The 21,274-nt window shown below is 39.9% G+C and overlaps 1 protein-coding gene across 3 annotated transcripts in view; it reads right to left on the bottom strand.

The window, feature by feature from the left end:
- The window catches only part of dync2i1 (dynein 2 intermediate chain 1), a 92,446-nt gene that overhangs the window by 15,014 nt on the left and 56,158 nt on the right, over nt 1-21,274 (bottom strand). For 2 of the 3 annotated variants that reach the window (XM_033044600.1, XM_033044613.1), the window contains 10 exons: nt 18,896-19,025; nt 16,168-16,279; nt 15,543-15,557; nt 15,325-15,413; nt 14,064-14,193; nt 13,274-13,446; nt 10,580-10,742; nt 7,707-7,817; nt 4,519-4,580; nt 966-1,017 (listed from right to left, as the gene is read on the bottom strand). In XM_033044600.1, the coding sequence (XP_032900491.1) occupies nt 966-1,017; nt 4,519-4,580; nt 7,707-7,817; nt 10,580-10,742; nt 13,274-13,446; nt 14,064-14,193; nt 15,325-15,413; nt 15,543-15,557; nt 16,168-16,279; nt 18,896-19,025 (1,037 nt within the window). The remainder of the gene's footprint in view (nt 1-965; nt 1,018-4,518; nt 4,581-7,706; nt 7,818-10,579; nt 10,743-13,273; nt 13,447-14,063; nt 14,194-15,324; nt 15,414-15,542; nt 15,558-16,167; nt 16,280-18,895; nt 19,026-21,274) is intronic. The other variant, XM_033044605.1, reaches the window with a different exon arrangement.

The following is a 21,274-nucleotide window of genomic DNA, read 5'->3' as shown; positions in this document are numbered from 1 at the left end:
ACCTTTATATTAAGTTCTTCCATTCCCTCCCCATACTATCTTACATTCCTGAATTTACTCTTCATTTCTCCAACTTTAGAGTCTTTGTTCTCTACTCCACTAAGTGTTCAGTCAGTGTTCTACTTTTCATTACCAACCCCATAAGCCTCATTTCCTCATTCTCCAAAACATGATCCTGAAATCCCCTTTTTAGACAATATTTCCCAAACCCTGTGTGTAGGAAGGAACCGCAGATTCTGGTTTAAACCATAGACACAAAAAGCTGGAGTAACACAGCGGGTCAGACAGCATCTCTGGAAAAAAGGAATAGGTGACGTTTCGGGTCAAGAGAAGGGTCTCGAGCCAAAGCATCACCTATTCCTTTTCTCCAGAGATGCTGTCTGACCCACTGAGTTACTCCAGCTTTTTGCGTCTATCTTTCCCCAACCCTCCACCTTTTTTCCGTTTTGCTCCCTCACTCAGTAATTCAACGTTCAATGTCCTTAAGACAAGCATGAACATATTTAAATCACATTTTTCAGGATGCCACAAATCACTTAACCACTAATTACTTAATAGCAAAGGATTTCTCAGTACATGTGACAACACTAAACCAATACCAGGTACCAAATATATAGCAAGCAATTATTACTTAGTAAGGTGCAACCAAAAGATTTAATGTTTTTTGATTATATCACTTCAAGGATAAATATTGGCCTTGAATATTGGCTTTGCTCTTTTTTTGATAGTTGCCAAGGAATCTTTTCCTTTTAATGACAGATGGGGTTAGGTATTGACATCTTACATAAAATATTGCATTTTTAATTCAACATCGCAAGCCTAAACATTGTACTCACATCCATAATTTGTTCTTGAACCCATGACTTCTTAACTCAATGACAAGAAATCTACCAGCTCAAAAGGTGACAGTTCAATACAATTTTCTGTTCAATTAGTTTCCCTACTGTATTATCCTTCATACATACCTAAATCAGTCAGAGAACCAGCAAGGTCTGCCTTTTGGAGTTCAACCACAACCTGAAAGAAAGAATTTGCATTTACATTGCACATTTCAATGCCACAACAGCCTAACCTTAACACCCATATCACATATTCAATCAATTCTTTAAAAAAAAGCAAGCTCCTACAAATCGCCTCCCTTTCATTATAGCTGTTTCACTCCATTAAAATGAATGGAGCTGCTCAAATATTGTGCAAACAAATTTTCTAGCTTAACTGCAAGAAATTGGTACTGGACATCTGAACTCCATGGAGAACTCAGTCATCAAATCATCATTATAAACCCAGGAAAGTTCAGGAATTCCTGAAATATACACCCGATACAGCCAACATATCTCAGGTAAATTTTGCCATTGCTGGTCAGGATGGGGACACTCACAAATCTGTAATTATTGTCCATTGCCAAAACGTTGATTTCAGTACTGATGAGATTTCTTTCAATTTTTGAATGATCTTGGCTGAGAATGTTCTTCAAAGACGCTAGGTAAGGAATCTGCTTATTTTAATGTCAAAATGCGAGGCGGCACGGTGGCGCAGCGGTAGAATTGCTGCCTTAAAGCGCTTGTAGTGCCGGAGACCCGGGTTCGATCCTGACTAAGGGTGCAGTTTGTAACGAGTTTGTCCATTCTCCCCGTGACTACGTGGGTTTTTCCTGAGATCTTCGGTTTTCTCCCACACTCCAAAGACGTACAGGTTTGTAAGTTTATTAGCTTGGTATAAGTGTAAATTGTCCCTAGTGTGTGTAGGATAGCATTAATGTGCAGGGATCGCTGGTTGGTACAGACTCGGTGGGCCGAAGGTAGAAAACCTAATCAAGGCTGCAAGACTGACAGCTGCTGTTGAAATAACTTTGGCGAGTGTCAGTACAGTTATAGAAATGATAGACATTGCTGCTAGAATGTGCCAATAACATTTGTCCTGAATGGTGTTAATCTTCTTTGTTGATGGCACAGTAAGATGATCTCACCAAGATAGTCTCATTACCTGTGTACCATTTTATAATCTGCTATTTCATAGAATATGAAAGAACAGGCCGTTTTCCCCACATTGTCTGTGCCAGACATGCTGAAGACTTAAAACTATTCCCTTCCGCTTGTACATGATTCGTATCCCTCCACCTCCTGCATATTCATACTAAATGCTTCTTAAACGCCACACTTGTATCTGCTTCCACTCGCACTATTGGTAGTGCCATCCATGAACCCACCACTCTCTGTGTAAAAAACCTGTCCTGCACATTTTCTTCCAACTTTCTCACTCTGACCTTGTAGCTATGACCTTTAGTATTTGCCATATGGAAAAAGTATCTGACTGCCTACCCCAACTATGCCTCCAATCATTTTCTAAACTTCTATTAGGTCTCCACTCAGTTTACAGAGAAAACAATCCATGTTTGTCTAATCTCTCCTTATAGTTAACACCCTCTAATCCAGGCAGCATCTTAGTAAACATCTTCTGTGCCTTATCCAAAGTCTGCACAACCTCCAGCAATGAGGTGACCAGAATATTTCAAATCCAGATGAACAAAACTTCTATGAGGTTGCAACATAATTCCCTGGATATTGTCTACTCCATTGCTTGGCAGTTGAAGGTACGTACACCATACACCTTCTTTATCATTCTATCTACTTGTGTTGCTATTTTCAGGGAACTTGCACTCTGTACATCAATGTTGTTAAGGGTCCTGTCAATAACTGTATATTTTCTCCTCACATTTAACCTCCCAAAGTGCAACGCCTCACACTTGCCCCAATTAAGCTGCACCTCCTTTCATATATGTAATAGAACTATATCTTGCGGTATCCTTCACTACCTTCACTGTCTGCAACTTTGCCAATTTTCTACAATTCTGGTAAAACTTACCAAAGTTATTTCAAGCAATTATCTAATCCCTTTTACATATTTAATGCAGTAATACATTTTTCATGCATGAGTTCTATTTTGTCAATGATTCATATTTCTATTTTTTCATAATTCCTTTTAATAGAGATGTGGTTGTTTGGCCAACTGAGTCCACAGCGATAGTCATAGTGCACAGAAACAGGTGCTTTAGACCATAGTGTTCATGCCAGCCACTAAGTGCTTTTCTGTACTAATCCCATTTCCCAGCACTCAGCCCAAATCTTCTATGCCACTTATATACTTCTGTGTTATGAGAGTACCAGCCTCTTCCATTACAAAAGGTTTTCGCAAACTCTTAGTGAAAATAATCTTTCTCAAATCCCATCTAAATGCTGGCTCTCAAAGCAATCTCCTCAATTTCTTCTCCTTATTTATTTCTATGTAACACTAACCAGTGTGTCTTTGGGATGTGGGAGGAAACTGGAGCAGCACCTGGGAATAGACCATATGGTCACAATGAGAAGGAGCAAAGTCTTCACAGATTTCACTGAAAGTCAGAATTGAACCGATGTCACTAGAGCATTAAGGCAGCAGTACTGCTTGCTGTATCGCTATGCTGCCTCGTGTTCTGTGAACAGCAAACTTGATTTCTAAAATGGTCTGCTTTCTGAACTAAGATTACATAAGATTGGTGTAAAAACTTACCAAAATATAAATACGAATGAAGTTCACCCAGAGTGTGATTACCATGATCAAATTCTAAATACCTATCTAAACAATACCTGGTTTTCATCAATATACATGCAAAGGCATAAGTAAAACAAATCATTAAAAAGTTATAACCATTATATATTATTTATAGTGTGTGCCTTCAACAGCAAAGGATCAAAGTCATAAAGGACAATTTATTTTGGGGGGAAGGACATGGAAAATCCATTTACAAATTTGATGTCTTTATAGGTTCCAATAAATCAACAGTGGTTTGAAGAATTGGAAAAAAATTGGACTATTGTACAGAAAGAACAGAATTAATTATATTGTGGCGCCACCTGATGGTTAGCCCACTTACTGAGCGAATCCTTGGCACTAGGACTGGCAGGGTCACGTGACTGTGTTTGGTGGGAAGAAGTCGTCACGTGGTTTAGCGGTGTGCCCTGGTATGTATATAGAACTCTGGGAGAACCATCCCCAGTCTCATGTGTGCTGTTCTCTGTATTGTACCAATAAAGATTACTCTGATTCACAACACGTGGCTTGCTATATTGCTCGGTATAATATGTTAAAATAAATTACTAACAAGTATAACTCAAATGTGAGTTGTACAACTTTGTAAAGACTATAAATCATCCTTCTGAATGATAGCGATGCATTCTACAGGGATAAGATGTATATTTTATTTGCTGAGACATAGAACATTTTTCTCTACTGAATTTAAGATTTGCATTAATTTCCAAATGCTCAAAACACAGAATGTTAATTTCCTCTGCATGTCATTCCATAAACATTCAGATATGAATAAAAGATGTCTCAACAAATTATTTTGTGCTTGACACCGAATCATAAAATTACTGCAACCTCACTGGCTGATACTATGAATAAACGTGTGTGTTTATGTCTGATAACTATTCGAATTTGAAATATAAACATTCAAAACTTAACGAGGAGTCTTATGCTTACCCACAGGTTAAGCAAACCACTTTCATCAAGTGATGCCAGCTGAAATGATAGTCCAGAACTTCCTGAGATAGATACAAAAAAATCTTTATTAATTAGAAAGAGCAAAAAAACTATCCAGGAAAATCTGTTAATATATTGAGTTTATTATTTCCTGAATATAATTAAAAAAAAACACAGAATAATTTTAACTGATAGAATTTAAAAAAGACTTTCATTAGTTTATCAACTAATTTATTTCTCTCCCAAGCAAAATATCATTACATGCTAGAGGACTGTCCAGTTCCTCGCCCCATTAGGCCTCAGCTCCGAGAGATGAAAATAATTCAAGCACAGGATTGTCACAGAAATTCCTAACTCTGGTCTTCACTCAGGCTGTACCACTGCAGACTTTCCATATGCAACACCACTGCTGGTGTCCATATGAGACAAGACTTGTATTTTCATGGAAACGGGTATCATTTTGACGGAAGGACACAAAGTACTGGAGTAACTCAGCAGGTCAAGCAGCATCTCTGGAGAACATGGAAAGGTGACGTTTCGGATCAAGGCCCTTCTTCAGAAGCGTCACTTATCCATTTTTCTCCAGTAATGATGTTTGACCTGCTGAGTTACACCAGCATTTTGTGTCCTTTTGTGTAAGCCACCATCTGTAGTTCCTTGATTCTATTATTTAGACAGCTTTGTCCTTAGAATGGGATCATGGTAATCACACTTTGAATGAGCTTCATTGTTGTTTTATTGTAAAGTCTTGTTGCCAAATCAATCTTATTTCAATGCACAAATCAAGTGATTTTGGAAAAAATAGTTTGCAAATCACAGATATTGAGATCACCATCGGGTCCATGATGAAAATGATACTGGTGATTGCTGGGTAGTAATCAGCTAGTTTTAGTAATTTTCCAACATAGAGGTTCTACTTAATTATGAAACCTATACCACAAACCAAGGCTGTGTTAATTCAGCACCAGCAAGGCATTAAAATCATGCAACTAGGAAACCTTTCAGATAAATTAAGATAAACTAAAACATTTCTCTATGTTTTCCTTGGCACAAAAAGATGAGCATGTTGTTTATACTACACATGTCCATGATACCAAGTTTGGACTCAATCAAATTATCAAAGGAGAGTGCCTAATTTTTTTTTAAAGCACAACCATGTAAGAGTGGTCAATTTGCATTATCCATCTGTAGCTCATAGCAGGTAACTACAGTATACATTCCAATACATAGATGAACTGCCATGGAAATGGAACCATTTTTAGCAGCCCTCATCTAAATTGGAATAGGAAAATCTAGTTACATCATTGCCAATGGTGAGGGCTATTATTAAATAGCTAATTATTAAGTATCCCTCTCCTCTTGCCCCTCCCACCTACATTCATTCATCTAGCTTCACAATTCACATCTCCTCAATCCTTTTGTTGCACAAGTTTTTTCATCTCTGGCCTTTATCCAACCATCTGTCATGAAAAATCTTTCCTCATCAATATCAGACTATTACCTGAAGGGTTTGGCCTAGCCCTCCTCACTTCCAGCGGTCTTCCCCCTCCCCCTATAATCGGTCTAAAGAAAGGTCCTGATCCAAAATGTCACCTATTCATGTTCTCCTCAAATGCTGCCTGACCCACTAAGTTACTCCAGTACATTGTGTCTTCTTTTGTAAACCAGTACCTGCAGTTCTCATTTCAACATTAATAGCTAATATCAGTCTGACATTATTTTGTTCAGCTGCCATAAAGATTTGGAACAAGTATAAAACATATTTAACTGAAAATTACATGCAAATCATCAGAAAGTCGGCACTGGGCCTCTACTCGCTGGAGTTTAGAAGGAAGAGGGGGAACCTCATTGAAACTTACAGAATAGTGAAGGGCCTGGATAGAGTGGATGTGGAGAGGATGTTTCCACTAGTGGAAGGCTAGGACCAGAGGTCATCACCTCAGAATTAAAAGGTGTTCCTTTGGGAAGGAGATGAGAAGGAATCTTTTTCATCAGAGGGTGATGAATCTGTGGAATTCATTGCCACAGAAGGCTGTGGAGGCAAAGTCAATGGATATTTTTAAGGCAGAGATAGATAGATTCTTGATTAGTATAGGTGTCAGGGGTTATGGGGATAAGGCAGAATGGGGTTAAGAGTGAGATAGATCAGGAGGGGGCGCTGTCCTGTGCGCGGCTGCCCTGCTAACAGTTGTCTGTCTTTTCACCGTTTTATTTTTATTTTTAGTTAGTTAAAGTGTTTTGTTTGGAGGTCTAGACTTTTTTGTGTGGGGGGTGGGGGAAGGGGGAAACTGCCTTTCAGGGTCCCTACCTGGTCGGAGAGGCAGCTTTTCTCCGGGCTGCAGCTTCGACCCGTCCTCGCGGCCTACCAGCGGGCCTGGAGCGGCGTTTCCTGTCGCGGACCGCCAGAACCTCGGCTTCGGCGGCGGCACAGCGCTGGAGCGCTATCGTGGAGCGGGCGATGCCTTGCCTGGGTCGCCGCGCTGGAGCTCCGGTGAGCTGAGACCGCTGGGAACAACATCGCGGAGCTGCGGGACTGTGGAGCGGCCAGCTGCGGGCGGCGGCGCTGACTTTACACCGGGAGCCTGGGATCTCGCGACGAGATCGCCAGTTGTGGAGCGGCCTTGTCGGCTTCGGAAGCCGCGGCCTCCAGTACGGAGGTGGCCGTTCCAGGTGTCCCAAGCCGCTGTGAGGACTCTCCCGACGCCGGAGCACCACCACCCGGCGAGAACGGCCAGGAACATCGGGCCTCCGTAGAGGCAACTGTGGAGGCCTCAATAGGCCCAACTATGGGTGAACTGGGGTTGGGGACTGGACTTTGTGCCTTCCCTCATGGTGGGAGCCATTGTGGGGGGATGTTCTTTGTGTTTAAAACTCTCATTGGTGTTATGTCTGTATTCTTTTGTGTACTGCAAAATGGCAAAAAGCATTTCACTTCATTACACCTCGGTGTATGTGAATGTGATTAATAAAAACCTTTGAATACTTTGATCAGCCATGTTTGAATGGCGGAGTAGACTTTGGGGCCGAATGGCCTAATTTTGCTCCTATCACATGAACTTTAAAAAATATTCAATAACATTAAATTATGCTCAATGGAAGATAAAATAAATTATGTTTGTCAAGCAAAACAAATTAAGGTTCTTAACAGAAAAATTATGAAAGGACTACAGTGCTGAGTGAAAGCTTACCTTGTTGGGATGTCAAGAGTGAAAGCCCAATACAATTATCATAGGAAGCAGATGACACTGGATCAATAGCCTTCACTGCAGACGAGTGATTTACTGCTGTCAGAATCCCATCTGAAAGGAAAGTTCACTTAAATAAAAGCCTGCCTTCACAGAAATTTTATCTACAGCATCTAGCTGCTTTATATAGCTGCTCTTGCCCGCTATACCATCTGAAGGATTTTTGTCAATGCTGCATGCAAAATCATCCTCAATGTTATACTGTATCTCCTTATGTGAACTTAGCAATATACACTTTTAACACCTAATCTCTGTTCTCATCTTTACTTTACATAGCTACCAATCTATGTTTTATTGAAACTAAAGTTATTTCAGGAGTATTTAATTAAGAGGCATCATGTTGGCTATTCTGCTTCAAATGCATTTATCATCAGGAACTATGCACTGCACCAAGGCTTTTAGCTAACTGTTTTATGCCATTGATCATCCTCCACATGAGCCTCCTCCCAAATTTCTAATTATGAGAAAAGAAACTCAGGAACAATCAACATTCATCACAAATCTGCTAAATTAAAAATGGCGGCAGAGTGGTGCAGCGGTAGAGTTGCTGCCTTGCAGCGCCAGAGATCCTGACTACCCAGGTGCTGTCTGTACGTAGTTTGAATGTTCTCCCTGTGTCCACATGGGTTTTCTCTGGGTGCTCCGGTTTCCTCCCACACTCCAAAGACATACAAGTTTGTAGGTTAATTGGCTTCTATACATTGTAAAATGTCCCCAGTGTGTAGGATAGTGTTAGAGTACGGGGTGATCGCTGGTCGGCGGGGACTCGCTGGGCCGAAGGGCCTGTTTCCACGCTGTAAGTCTAATGTCTAAAATTCTAAAGAAATTACAAACAGTGCTGCCAGCAGCTTTTAAAAAAAATAACTAGACTTAAATTAATTGCAGATGAGCCACACACACACACAAGTTTTTTTATACAGCACTGTATTTGGTTAACTAAAAAAATTGTTTTTCATGAGACCAGATTTACACTAAAAATTTGAAACCATTTTGCAATGTAACTAGAGGTGTGTGTATATCCCACCACTTTCATTTTGATTCCAAGAACACCATTGAACATATATTTTTGATTACATATAGTACATCTGCTTTACATGATGATATGGTGATATGTTGATGATATGTACAAGACACAAGCAATCTGATGGAAGAGCAGCAGGTTGAGCAGCATCTGTCAGTAGGGATGCAGGGGACGGAGGACATCGATGTTGCTTCAAATTCCAGCATCGGCTGTTTCTCTCTCTCGAGTAATATCTATATTTTGATTAAAATCCTACATGTCTTCTTTAAAATCCATCTGCCAGTTTTCATAGTCTTGGAGTCATATAGCTGGAAACAGGTGCTTCAGCCACTGAGGCAGTGCTGACCATCAAGCAGCTATTTAATTTTGTGTAGTCTGAAGAAGGGTTTCGACCCTAAACGTTGCCTATTTCCTTCGCTCCATAGATGCTGCATCACCCGCTGAGTTTCTCCAGCATTTTTGTCTCCCTTCGATTTTCCAGCATCTGCAGTTCCTTCTTAAACATTTAATTGTGTGTATTCACTTAACAAAATGAATGTTTCCCTGTAAAAAAAAAATTCCCGTCTGCCCTATTATTCAATCTATAGCAAGCTTGGTTGGGTTCTGAATGTGCTAATTTCTTTAAAAAACAGTTGAAATCCATGCACAAATCCTTGCAAGACATCAGTGGTTAGATCGTTCCAATTTGAGCATAGATCTATCACACTAATTCTCTTGCCTTCCACTCCCTTTACAAATCAGTCATTTGACTTCAGATCCATGAGCATTAACTCGAGTTAGCCGTCTTTTATGTGGAACCTCACCACACCCTGGTCCATCACGGGTACTGACCTCCCCACCATCAAAGGGATCTATAAGAGATGCTGACTCAAAAAAGCATCCAGCATCATCAAAGATCCACACCACCCTGGTAATTCACTCCTGCCATCGGGAAGAAGGTATAGAAGTCTGAAAACTATAATGCCTAGGTTCAGGAACAGCTTCTTTCCAACATCCATCAGGCAATCGTAGACTGCAAACTCCAACTAAACTCAAAACTATGAAGTGCCTGGGTTGCACTAGGGACTTTGGGCTTTGATTTATTTTTTGTACTATATTGGTTTTTTTAAATTTAATTAACTTTTTTTCTGTTTGGTTATTATATTTTCTATTGGTCACTATGTTTACAAACCTATCGTGCTGCTGCAAGTTAGAATTTCATTGTTCCGTTGTGGAAAATATGACAATAAAACACGATAGACAGAAAATCCTGTCCTGAGCAGGACAGGCAGCATCTCTGGAGAGAAGGAATGGGTGATGTTACAAGACTCCTGCAATCTCGACCCGTAACATCACCCATTCCTTCTCTCCAGAGATGCTGCCTCTCCCGCTGAAGTACTCCAGCATTTTGTGTTTATCTTCAGTTTATACCAGCATCTGCAGTTCCTTCCTGACAATAAAGCACTCTTGCTTCTCAGATATATTCTAGGTTTATGTAAACTATACCTGCAGGCATTACCTTGTTGTAGATTAACCTTTATTAATCCATGCCATTTATAATCTCCACTACACATATAATGCATACCACCCATTACACGGTATTACGGTACTACACTAACGCTGACAGCCAGCTAGCAGAACGTATGCTGAGCTTCATGAGCACGGCTGTGCAACTTAAATGCTCTGTATTTCTGAATGGAATAAAAACCTATGTTTTACCATGTATGTTGTCATGGATCATTTACAAACACTTATCTATTATTTTGTAGCCTTCCATTAGAAGTCTATTGTAATCACTGTTGGATCATTGACTCACCAGTAGTGTATGTTGGTAACCTAAGTGTCCATTCCTGCCCTCCAATCTGAAGATTTTGGTGTATAATGGAGCATTCATGTAGATCCCAAGCCAGTATTGAACCATCCATCGTTCCAGCAAACACAGATGATACGTTACCTGGGCCAAAGCAACAACATTGCACCTGTAGTGGGATGGCATAAAATATCAGCATTTTCTTTACTTACTAAGCTATTAATGTTGTCACTTGGATTTAAAACAGATTTGGCATCGGAAAGCAGAAAGTATTCTTTTAACTGAAGCAACTGAAGACTGGCAAAATGTAACATTCCGTCAATGCTGGATAATTGTGTAAATTTTATCAAACTAAGCTTGTTAAAAGTAAATAAAGTCCATGTTTTTTTTAAATAAATTTGCAGGACGTGGGTAGTGCTGACCCATTCTCAATTATCTTTCAAGTTGACGAACTGTCTTTCTTAAATCCTGCAGTCCAGGTGATTAAGCTTATTCCTCTGACCTAAAATACTTGTGACTTCATTAACGTCCCCTTCAAGTTACATACTATTCTGACTTCCAAATGTATTGATGGAGCTTTATTGATGTCGGGGTTAAATAAAGGAACAGTTAAGGGGCCATCCCACTTTGCCCTCGACTCATACTCGCAGCATGGTCGACACAAGGTCGTTTGTAACTCTCCTTCATGCTCAAGAGTAGTCCCCGTGTACTCGAGGCCTCAGCTAGGTCGCGGCGTATTTTTCAACATGTTGAAAAATGCCCGCAAGTAAAAAAAGGTCGCCATGGAAAAAAATCGATGCTTTTTTTACTCGTAGGTTTAGTCGTAGTAGATCGTAGTAGGTCGGAATATTAGTCATAGGTAATCGAGGATAGTCGAATGTATTCGAAGATAGTCGAAGGTAGTCGTAGATAGTCTTCATCATAGTCGAAGGGAGGTCGAAGGAGATCGAATGAGGTCGTCATCACTCTCCACTATGTCCAATTTCCCCGAAATTAGTCTTAGCTAGTCGTAGCGAGTCTTCAACATAGTCGAAGGAGGTCGAAGGAGGTCTTCTATATAGTCGAAGGAGGTCTTCAACATGACATATTTTCAAACTCTCCTAAACTCTTCTAAACTTGCAAATTAGGTCACCCAAGTGGGACAGCCCCTTAAGAATCATGGAATCTTCAGCCATCCATTGAGTATACATCTATAATAATCCCATTTACCAGCATATTGGCCACAGTCTTCTACACCTTGGCAATTCAAGTGTTGAAGCAAAGAGATCTGCAACCAAATACTGGTTAAAAAAGAGGGATTAATATAGATGGGTACTTGATGGTCAGCGTAGTAGGCAAATAACCTGTTTCTGTGTTACATGACCAACATAGGGAATTCCATTATTTAAATCCAGCAACACTGAAGTTCCAACAACACATTTCCAAGTTGAAATAGTGGGTAACTTGGAGTGAACTTTGTGAAGTCACAAGTATAAACAGGCACCATCACAAATGCGTGATTCATTCTTGTTTTCCTGACAGCAAAGCAAACCATGCTTAGAGAAACTAATCTGTACAATTTACTGAATTCTACTTCACTTATTCTATCGAGCCATAAATTGAGAGATTTCTTAAGCCAACGTCCTTTATGAATGTAAACAGATTGATCCAGCAGCATGAATGGCGACACCTCTATTTATTCTATTATTGTGTTCTGTGCTTTATAATCCTCAGAGGAAGGGAGCAGTTAGCTGGCTTTGGAAAACATTATTAACAGTTTGGGAGAAAATAGAAAGGTGTGGAGTTGGCTCCAGTTTTGGAACAGGGGAAAATGTAAGGTGAAATTATGGATTTTAATGAATTTGCTCAGATTATGATGTTAAAACTTCATAAAAGGTGATGTTTAGGATTTTCCATGAACAATAGTACAATATGGAGAAAATCCACATCTGAATCGCTGAGAGTTCAGATGAGTGGCTTTTCTTCATATTGTACTATTGGAAAATCCTAAACATCATCTTTCATGAAGTTTTAACATCATCGCTGAATGGCCTTAGCTCAAAAGAAACAGATTGAAGAAATAGCATCGAATTGTCTTAATTCAATTTTTGAATTCGAAAATTGAAAATGTTAGAGAAATTTATTCCAGTGTTTGCATGATAAGCATTTGCACTGGTTAGTCTGGGAATAACATTAGTTTGATCAATTTTCATGACTCATCAGGATAAACCATGAAGCGATCTGACAAGGAATATATTTGTCTCCGTCCATAGGCCAGAATTTGCTGGAGAGGGTTTTTTCATATCCATTGAATTAGTTATTTTTCCTAAACCTTTTACCTCAGAAATCTTTGACCCTGTAAATTTCAAGAAGTTTAATTTGAATAAAAGAGCAGTTAGAATAATAGGGCATGGTATATGGATATGGTGTACAAATATAGTGATTCATTGTAGTGAATTCAATGGCAAATCAAGTTATTTAAGTCATAAGAAAAGAACAAAGAAATACATTACAAAGAGAGCGAGAGAAAGAGACAGATTAAGAAAAATTGTACTTTGTAATATTTCTCATTATCCACTGCTTTAAGGAATGAGAATCCAGATCAGGAATACACACTGGTAGGAATGTGAGTTTCAGCTCGCCTCATTGACTGTGTGGAATATCAATGCATTATTTACAGAGAGATTCGCCACAAACATAAGCAATTACGGTTTCACAGACCTCGGATTCACAGATGAGGACTTTCTGAGGAAACGATGCCTCCCAGATATTCCAAACACATATTATGTAATAGCTGGCAACCTGGACCAAGCCAGGCTCTTTAGGAAGGCTGTGCACTGAAAGCAGTATTTGTCTTTGCACTCGTGAGAAATGTAAGTATAACACTTCACGACCTACAAAAAAACAAAGATACTGGATTATTATTTGGAGGATTACTGAAATATAATCTTAAACATATTATTTTGGAATTACTTGTAGAATGAATAATATATGTAATGTATCTAAATATTAGTGATGTAATGCTTTAACTAGTACATAGAAGCATAGAAACAGGCCCTTTGGCACACAATGCCTGCATCGAACATGATGCCAGGTTAAACTAATCTCCTGTACCCACACATTATTCATAGTCCTTCATTCCCTGTAAGAGCTATCAAGAGACACGGCCTAATTGAATGTTTCACGTAAAGTAAGATCACGTTTGAGGGGGAAATAATTGTCCATGTAACTCAGGGAAGGCCACGTAAGATGGGCATTGTTACTGGACAAGATAACTGAGAATCTGGCATTAAATTTGCAAGAACTTATATTGAAGCAAGTATGTCAAAACAAGACTTGAACGAAGAATAAAATATATATCGGTATGCATTTCAAAGTGGAAGTTTTGAAAAATAAGCAGCAAAACAATATTTCTTAAAAACAACATTGTTAGAAGAAAAACAGAATGTGTAGAAAGGTCAATGCAGACTGTAATAGCATTAAACTGAACCCCACTCAGACCATTTATTACCATGTAAAAAAGGCAACGTTGTGTTCAACTGAGAGCATCCATCACTGACAGAAAAACTGGTTGCTTTTGACTGAATATTCTTGCTGGCTTGGTCCTCTGCTTGATCTTCTTCAAGCAACACAGCAATTACCTGACATGATATTAGAGTGATTAGAGATTTACAGCAAAAATATAACTTTCTCATTTGAAGGTCTGTACAATAATATTTTAACCAAACAATTCATTTCAGCACCATTTGCACATAATATTGTAATATCACATGTAAGGAAACATAACAAGTCTTAATAACACACTGATTCTGATAAAAGTATATCAAATTAAGAGAGACATAGCGTGCACAATCAGAACCTTTCTCACAGGGTGGTGATGTGAAAGACTAGAGGGCATAGCTTCAAGGAAAGAGGGGCAAAGTTTAAAAGAGATGTGTGAGACAAGTTTTTTTTTTAACACTGAGGGTGCCTGGAATGCAGTCAGGGCAGGTGGTGGAGGCAGATGCAATATTTGCTTTTAAGAGGCTTTCTGATAGGCACATGGATATACAGGGAATGGAAGGATATGGATCATGTGCAAGTAGATGAGATTAGTTTAACTTGGCTTTGTGTTTGACATAGACATTATGGGCCAACAGGCCAGTTCTTGTGCTCTCTTCTGTTTTATGTTTGATTTAGCTACAACTGGAATATCTTGTCCATTTCCTGACATTTTAGAAAAGAGGTGAAGGCTTTAGTAAAAGGTGCTGAAAAAATATACCAGACTATTTCAAAGATGCCAAATTCTAATTATGTGGATAGATTGGAGAACCTGCAGTTCTCCCTGGAACTAGAGACCTCATGAAATCTGATAGGTAATGGAAATCAGAAAAAGATATGTTTAATGGATAAAAAGAGAAAAGGGATCAAGAAATAGGAGACAAAGACTAAAATGCTGTCCTGCACAAGGAAAATTCTTACATAAATAAAGATCAGTTGTTAGTTTAAATAATTGGCCAAGAACTAGTATTTCAGTGAGTGAAAGCTTGTGAGACAGCTTCTTTTCCAATTTCCAATGTTATATTTAAACTATTCCACGTACTTGTGTAAAACACTGTATACATGTTATACTGAAGATCTACTTTGCATGTTTTAATCAACTGCTGTTAATTAAAATCTACACATACAAGATACTTTGACTTAAAAAGAAATAGACAGGCAGACGTCTCTGTAAAAATAATTACAATACAAAACTTTATTTTGCATGGTGTTAGACAAGTGAAATACAACACCTGGCAAGCAGATCTTAGGAAGTTGGTCAGCCTTCGAGAGTCAATATTCTTAATCAATGTTTCCGAGGAAAAGGTATCAATATTTTCTCCTGTTCGAAGAAAGAAAACTGCATTAATATGTCATAAAAAAATAAGTTAGTGTTTGGGTGGATTTAACTTAATTTTGTGCAATCAATAAGAGTAGAAGATCAATGAATAAAGGAAATGAATATACCAACCGGGTTTGGGAAGTCCTGAAGAAGAAGAAGCATGAAAGTAACAAATAATAATTTACTTTCCTTATTGAATGTTGTTGCAACATAAAGATACAGTCTTTTTATTTATATAATTAGTTTTTGATTGCTCAAGACATCAAAAAGTACTTTATGCTTAATTAAGGTTGATTATTCAAAGATAGACAGAAAATGCTGGAGTAATCAGTGGGTCAGGCATTATTCTATTTTGTCGAATAAATCCTGCAAAATGTAAAATAGCTTCTGCTCCCTCCTATTTTCCAATGAATAAGCATAATTTTATTTCAAAGTAAAGGAAAATCAATGCCACTTCAACTAAGAACAGAGCAGAATAAACCATGAAGTGGTGCACTGGATTCATAAATAAGCGACAAATGCACATTTTTTTATGGCGCAGATTTCAATCTGCGTTTTTGATCAATCATATAAAAGTGCAAAGCAGTTAGTAAAATATAAGATATTATATAACAAGGTCAAGATACGAATACCAAACACACTAATCTTTGTCAAGATGCCAGAACTCTTATGCGGTTAAACAGACAAAAGCAAGCTCCTTTCTAAAGTTAGATTTTAGAACTAACAACGTCCGGAATTTATAAAAACTGCTCACCGCCACACACCAGGATACCCTCTCCAGGATGTTGTGTCCATTTGTCAACTGTTTCAATCTCATCTGTTTGAATGTCTCTGTCCACATCATCTTCATTGCTCTGCACAAAGGCCTACAAGCAAACAAAACTACAAAAATAAGGCATTGCTTTCTTAGATGAAAAACTGGAGTTCTTAAACAAATTTACAAAATTTGGGAGAGTTTATATACTCAAAAGATAAGTAGTGTGTTTCATAAAACAGATTAGATCCTTCTAAAAATCAATTTTTTTGGAGGAACTCAATGGGTCAGTTGGCATCTGCGGTGGTAAAGGGATAGTAAGCATTGCAGACTGTGACCCTGCAAGAATCTCCACTGGAATCTAGGGGGCTGAGGGGTGTTCTGGATGCAGGATCAACACCTGAAATGTCGACACCCCCATGCCTCCACAGATGCTGCTTGACCTGATGAGTCTCACCAGTAACTTCTTTTTTGTTCTAGATTACAACATGAGCAGTCTCTCTTGAGCCTTAATCTATTAATTAGTTCCTTAATGCAATGAAACGTCACTGACAATTTCCAGTGAATTCAACCTCACTGAAAACTGTACTTGACTACAACATTCTTCAATTGCACAGACATGGTGAAACTTACGCTATTCAGGCACAAGATATACAAGCTTGAAAATGTGCACCAACAGGCTTATGAACAGCTTAATCTCCTCTGTTACCATACTTTTGAATGTTTTTTCAATAAAATGGGATACAATCCTGATTCTCCAGCTTACTTCTTGGCAAACATTATGCTTTTTTACTGGAAATGATACAATGGTGAGAGCTATATTCTAAACTCTGTATCTTTCACTGAAGAAGGTCTGAAGAAGGGTTTCGGCCGGAAACGTTGCCTATTTCCTTCGCTCCATAGATGCTGCTGCACCCGCTGAGTTTCTCCAGCACTTTTGTCTACCTTCGATTTTCCAACATCTGCATTTCCTTCTTAAAAACTCTGTATCTTTCACTTTGCTCTACCTTTTGTACTTGAGTTTGGCTTGGTTGTATTCATGCATAGTAGTATCTGACTTGATTGGGTAGCATGCAAATAAAAACTGGACCTCGGTAACCGTGACAATAATAAACCAAAACTTTATTGTGATAATATCAAATGCATGCATAAAGTGTAAGAACATTTCCTTCAAAAATAAGAAATCACTAATGAACGCACGACGGGCTCCGGGGGCGGGGAGAGGCCGCGCCGAGGATCAGAGACATCAAAAAGTACTTGACTACAACATTCTTCAATTGCACAGACATGGTGAAACTTACGCTATTCAGGCACACGTGTTTTCAGGGCACGCAAGGAGGGAAAGGAGCGGCACCCTCAAGATCCTGGGGAGGTGAGGTGAAGAGGGAGAGTGGGGAAGTTTGAGAGAGAGGAGGGGGTAGGGAGGGAGAGGGGGGGAAATGGGGGAGATGAGGAGGGAGAGTGGAGGAAGAGGGGGGGATAGAGAGAGAGGAGTGGGGGAGTGGGATAGATAGGGAGTGGGGAATAGAGGGAGAGGAGGGCAGTGGCAGAGGTGAGGAGGGATAGCGGGGGGGGATAGGGGAGATGAGGAGTGGGGGAGTTGGGGGGATAGAGGGATAAGAGGAGGGTAGGGAGGGGAGAGGAGTTATGGAGGGAGGGAGGGAGTGACTGAAGGTAGGGGAAAGGAGAGGGAGTGAGAGGTGATGGGGGATTGGGGGAGGGGAGGAGGAGAGGGGATGAAGAGGGAGAGTGAAGAGGAGGGGGAGGGAGTGCAGGGGGATGAGAGGAAATGAACCGTGCCTGCGCAGTTGGGGGCTATGGGTGGGTGGTGGAATATTGCATTGGGGGAACGGGTTGCGTTGGGGGAACGGGTGAGTGGTGGAATAATGTGTTGGGGAACGGGTTGTGTTGGGGGACCAGGCCTCCCGTGGGGGCTGTGGGTGAGTTGTGGAATATTGCGTTGGGGGACCAGGCCTCCCATGTGACAGGGCCCCAACAGTCCCACTTGGCCTAGTTATAGGTGGATTGATTAGGAAGTGTGCTTACAACAGAAGAATTGGGGAGGTGAGGATAGTGAAGATGATTGTTAAAGTTTACAGAGGGACACAGATCAGTTGGAAAGTTGCATGGACACAGACAAGTCTTGTTGGTGTTTGGGATATGAAATACCAACAAGACATGAACAGTAAATGACAATGACCTCAAGAGTGTAGTTGTACAAAATAACTTTAAGGTACAAGTTCATATCGCCCCCCAAAATAGTGACTCAGTTAGATAGGATAGTGAAGAAGGGTTTCAGCATGCTTGCTTTCGTATACTGAGGCACCAAGTCTAAGAGATGGGATGTCAAGTTGTAGATGCACAGAACCTTTGGTGAGGTGATACTTGGCGTGCTGTGTACTGTTCTACTCATCACATTATAGGAAGAATGCGGTAGCATTAAAAAGAGTGCAGAAGAGATTAACTAGGAGTCACAACAACTCCAGACACTGGAATCTTGAGCTTCTAGTTTCCAATAGAAATTATCTTATCAGTTTGGTTTGCATAAAAGAAATAGTGTTGCCTAATTCAACAATCATATCACATTTACCTTATGGAATCACACATTCTAGGAGCACTACTCGGAAGTTAATTGACAATCTTTCCATACACCATAAAAGATGTAGTAATTAACTTTTAGCATAAAAATCTTATTTTAAACATTTAAAAACATTGCAAATAGACAAACCTGCTTAGTGTTTCTTCGCCCAAAGCTTTTGATGTACACATCATACTCATTCAATGGAGGCATATCAAGCATTGAAAAGCTAACTGAGAAATCCAAGTCAATCAGTCTGAGCAGCTCAACACTGCGCTTTCTGCAAAAAATAGGATGTAAATCAATGGACTGGTTCCTTTATTCTCCATTTTTTTACATATCTTTCATTAATTTGTTCGATATCTCTCTACATCACTGTCTATATCTCTCGTTTCCCTTTCCCCGGACTAGTCTGAAGCAGGGTCTCGACCCGAACCATAACTCATTCCTCTCCAGAGATGCTGCCTGTCCCACTGAGTTACTCCAGCATTTTGTGTCTATCTTTGGTTTAATCCAGCATCTACAGTTCCTTCCCACACATGTAAATCACATTGTTTAATTAGTGCTTTAACAAAAGAAAGCAAATCTAATTCTAAAACATTAATTATGAAAGGAGACCTAGAAAAATGCCACAATTAAGTAACTTTTGCTGCAATAAATGAAATTAAATGGAACATACCAGGACATCCGAGATGTCCTTATTCTTTAGGGAACGAGGTTCCAATTTCCCATCATAGATGAAGCCCTCACTCATGTCTCCTTGGTACCCCGCAGCTCTGCCCTTGCTCCCATTCCCCATTAGTCGCTACAGAGACAGAGTCCCCTTAGTCCTTACCTTTCACCCCATCAGCTGTCGCATACAACACATAATCCTCTGACATTTTTGCCACCTCCAACGGGATTCCAACACTAGTAACATTTTCCCATCTCCACTGCTTTCGCCATCCGCAGAAACCGTTCCCTCTGCAACTCCCTGGTTAACTCATCCCTTCTCACCTAAATCACCCCCTCCCCAGGTACCTTCCTCTGCAACCGCAGGAGATGCAACACTTGTCCGTATACCTCCTCCTTCGACTCTGTCCAGGGACCCAGACAGGCCTTTCAGATTAGACAGAGGTTCACTTGCACCTCCTCCAACCTCATCTACTGTATCCGTTGTTCAAGATGTGAACTCTTATACATCGGCGAGACCAAACGTAGACTGGGCGATCGATTCGCTGAACACCTTCACTCAGTCTGCCTGAACCTACCTGATCTCCCGGTTGCCAAACACTTCAATTCTCCTTCCCATTCCCATACGGTCCTAGGTCTCCATTATCAGAGTGAGGCTAAATGCAAATTGGAGGAATAGCATCTCATATTTTGCTTGGGCAGCTTACAGCCCAGTGGTATGAATATTGATTTCTCTCACTTCAAGTAATCCTGGCATTCTTCCTCTCTCTCTCTATCCCTCACCCACCCAAGTTGCACCAGCTTCACATTTTCACTCAACAAACAGGTAACAACGGCCTATCTCTTTTATCATCTTTACCTTTTTGCATATCTTTCATTCATTGTTCTTTATCTCTCTACATCATCGTCCATATCTCTCGTTTCCCTTTTCGCTAACTAGTCTGAAGAAGGGTCTCGACCCGAAAAATTACCCATTCCTTCTCTCCAGAGATGCTGCCTGTCCCCCTGAGTCACTACAGCTTTTTGTGTCTATCTACTTATCACCAGCTATCAAGATAATAGTTGGTGACAAGTTCTATACCAACTTAGAATTAAAAGTGAAAATCATTGAAGTGGAAGTCGTGAAGAGGTTCAAGCAACAACTGGAGAAGGAAAGAACTGGACAGGGGCAATTTATTTTCACTGTACACCACTCAAAGCGAAAACCCGGACTCATCTAAACATAAAGCCCAAAATAATTTCACCTCTCATGTAGTATGTACAAGAATCATTCTTGTTCAGGGGTGGCATCGTGGCGCAGCGGTAGAGTTGCTGCCTTACACCTCCAGAGACCCGGGTTCAATCCTGACTATGGGCGCTGTCTGTATGGAGTTTGTACATTCTCCATGTGGGTTTCTCCTCGTGCGGGGTTTTTTTCGAGATCACCAGTTTCCTCCCACACTCCAAAGAACTACAGGTTTGTAGGTTAATTGGCTTGGTATAATTGTAAATTGTCCATAGTATGTGTAAGATAGTGTTAATGTACGGGGATCGCTGGTCGGCGTGGACTCGGTGGGTTGAAGGACCTGTTTCCGCGCTGTATCTCTAAAACTAAAAACTAAAATCATCACCATTTTGACACACTATCATTTATCTACTGCTATTCAACTATTTAATTTGTAATTATTTCAATGCCATTGTATCTCTATAATCATTCTAAAAATTCTTGCACAATCTTATTTGACCAATTTCCCTCCGGGGATGAATAAGGTTTATCGTGTCGTATCGTATTGTATTTAAATATCCACAACCACACTCAAACACCTATGCTTTCATCGTTAATGAGGCATCAGGGTAATTACTCTTAAAAAATGCACT

Source organism: Amblyraja radiata, chromosome 2, assembly GCF_010909765.2.
Source record: "Amblyraja radiata isolate CabotCenter1 chromosome 2, sAmbRad1.1.pri, whole genome shotgun sequence".
NCBI lineage: Eukaryota > Metazoa > Chordata > Chondrichthyes > Rajiformes > Rajidae > Amblyraja > Amblyraja radiata.
This window is presented reverse-complemented; position numbering and strand designations above follow the sequence as displayed.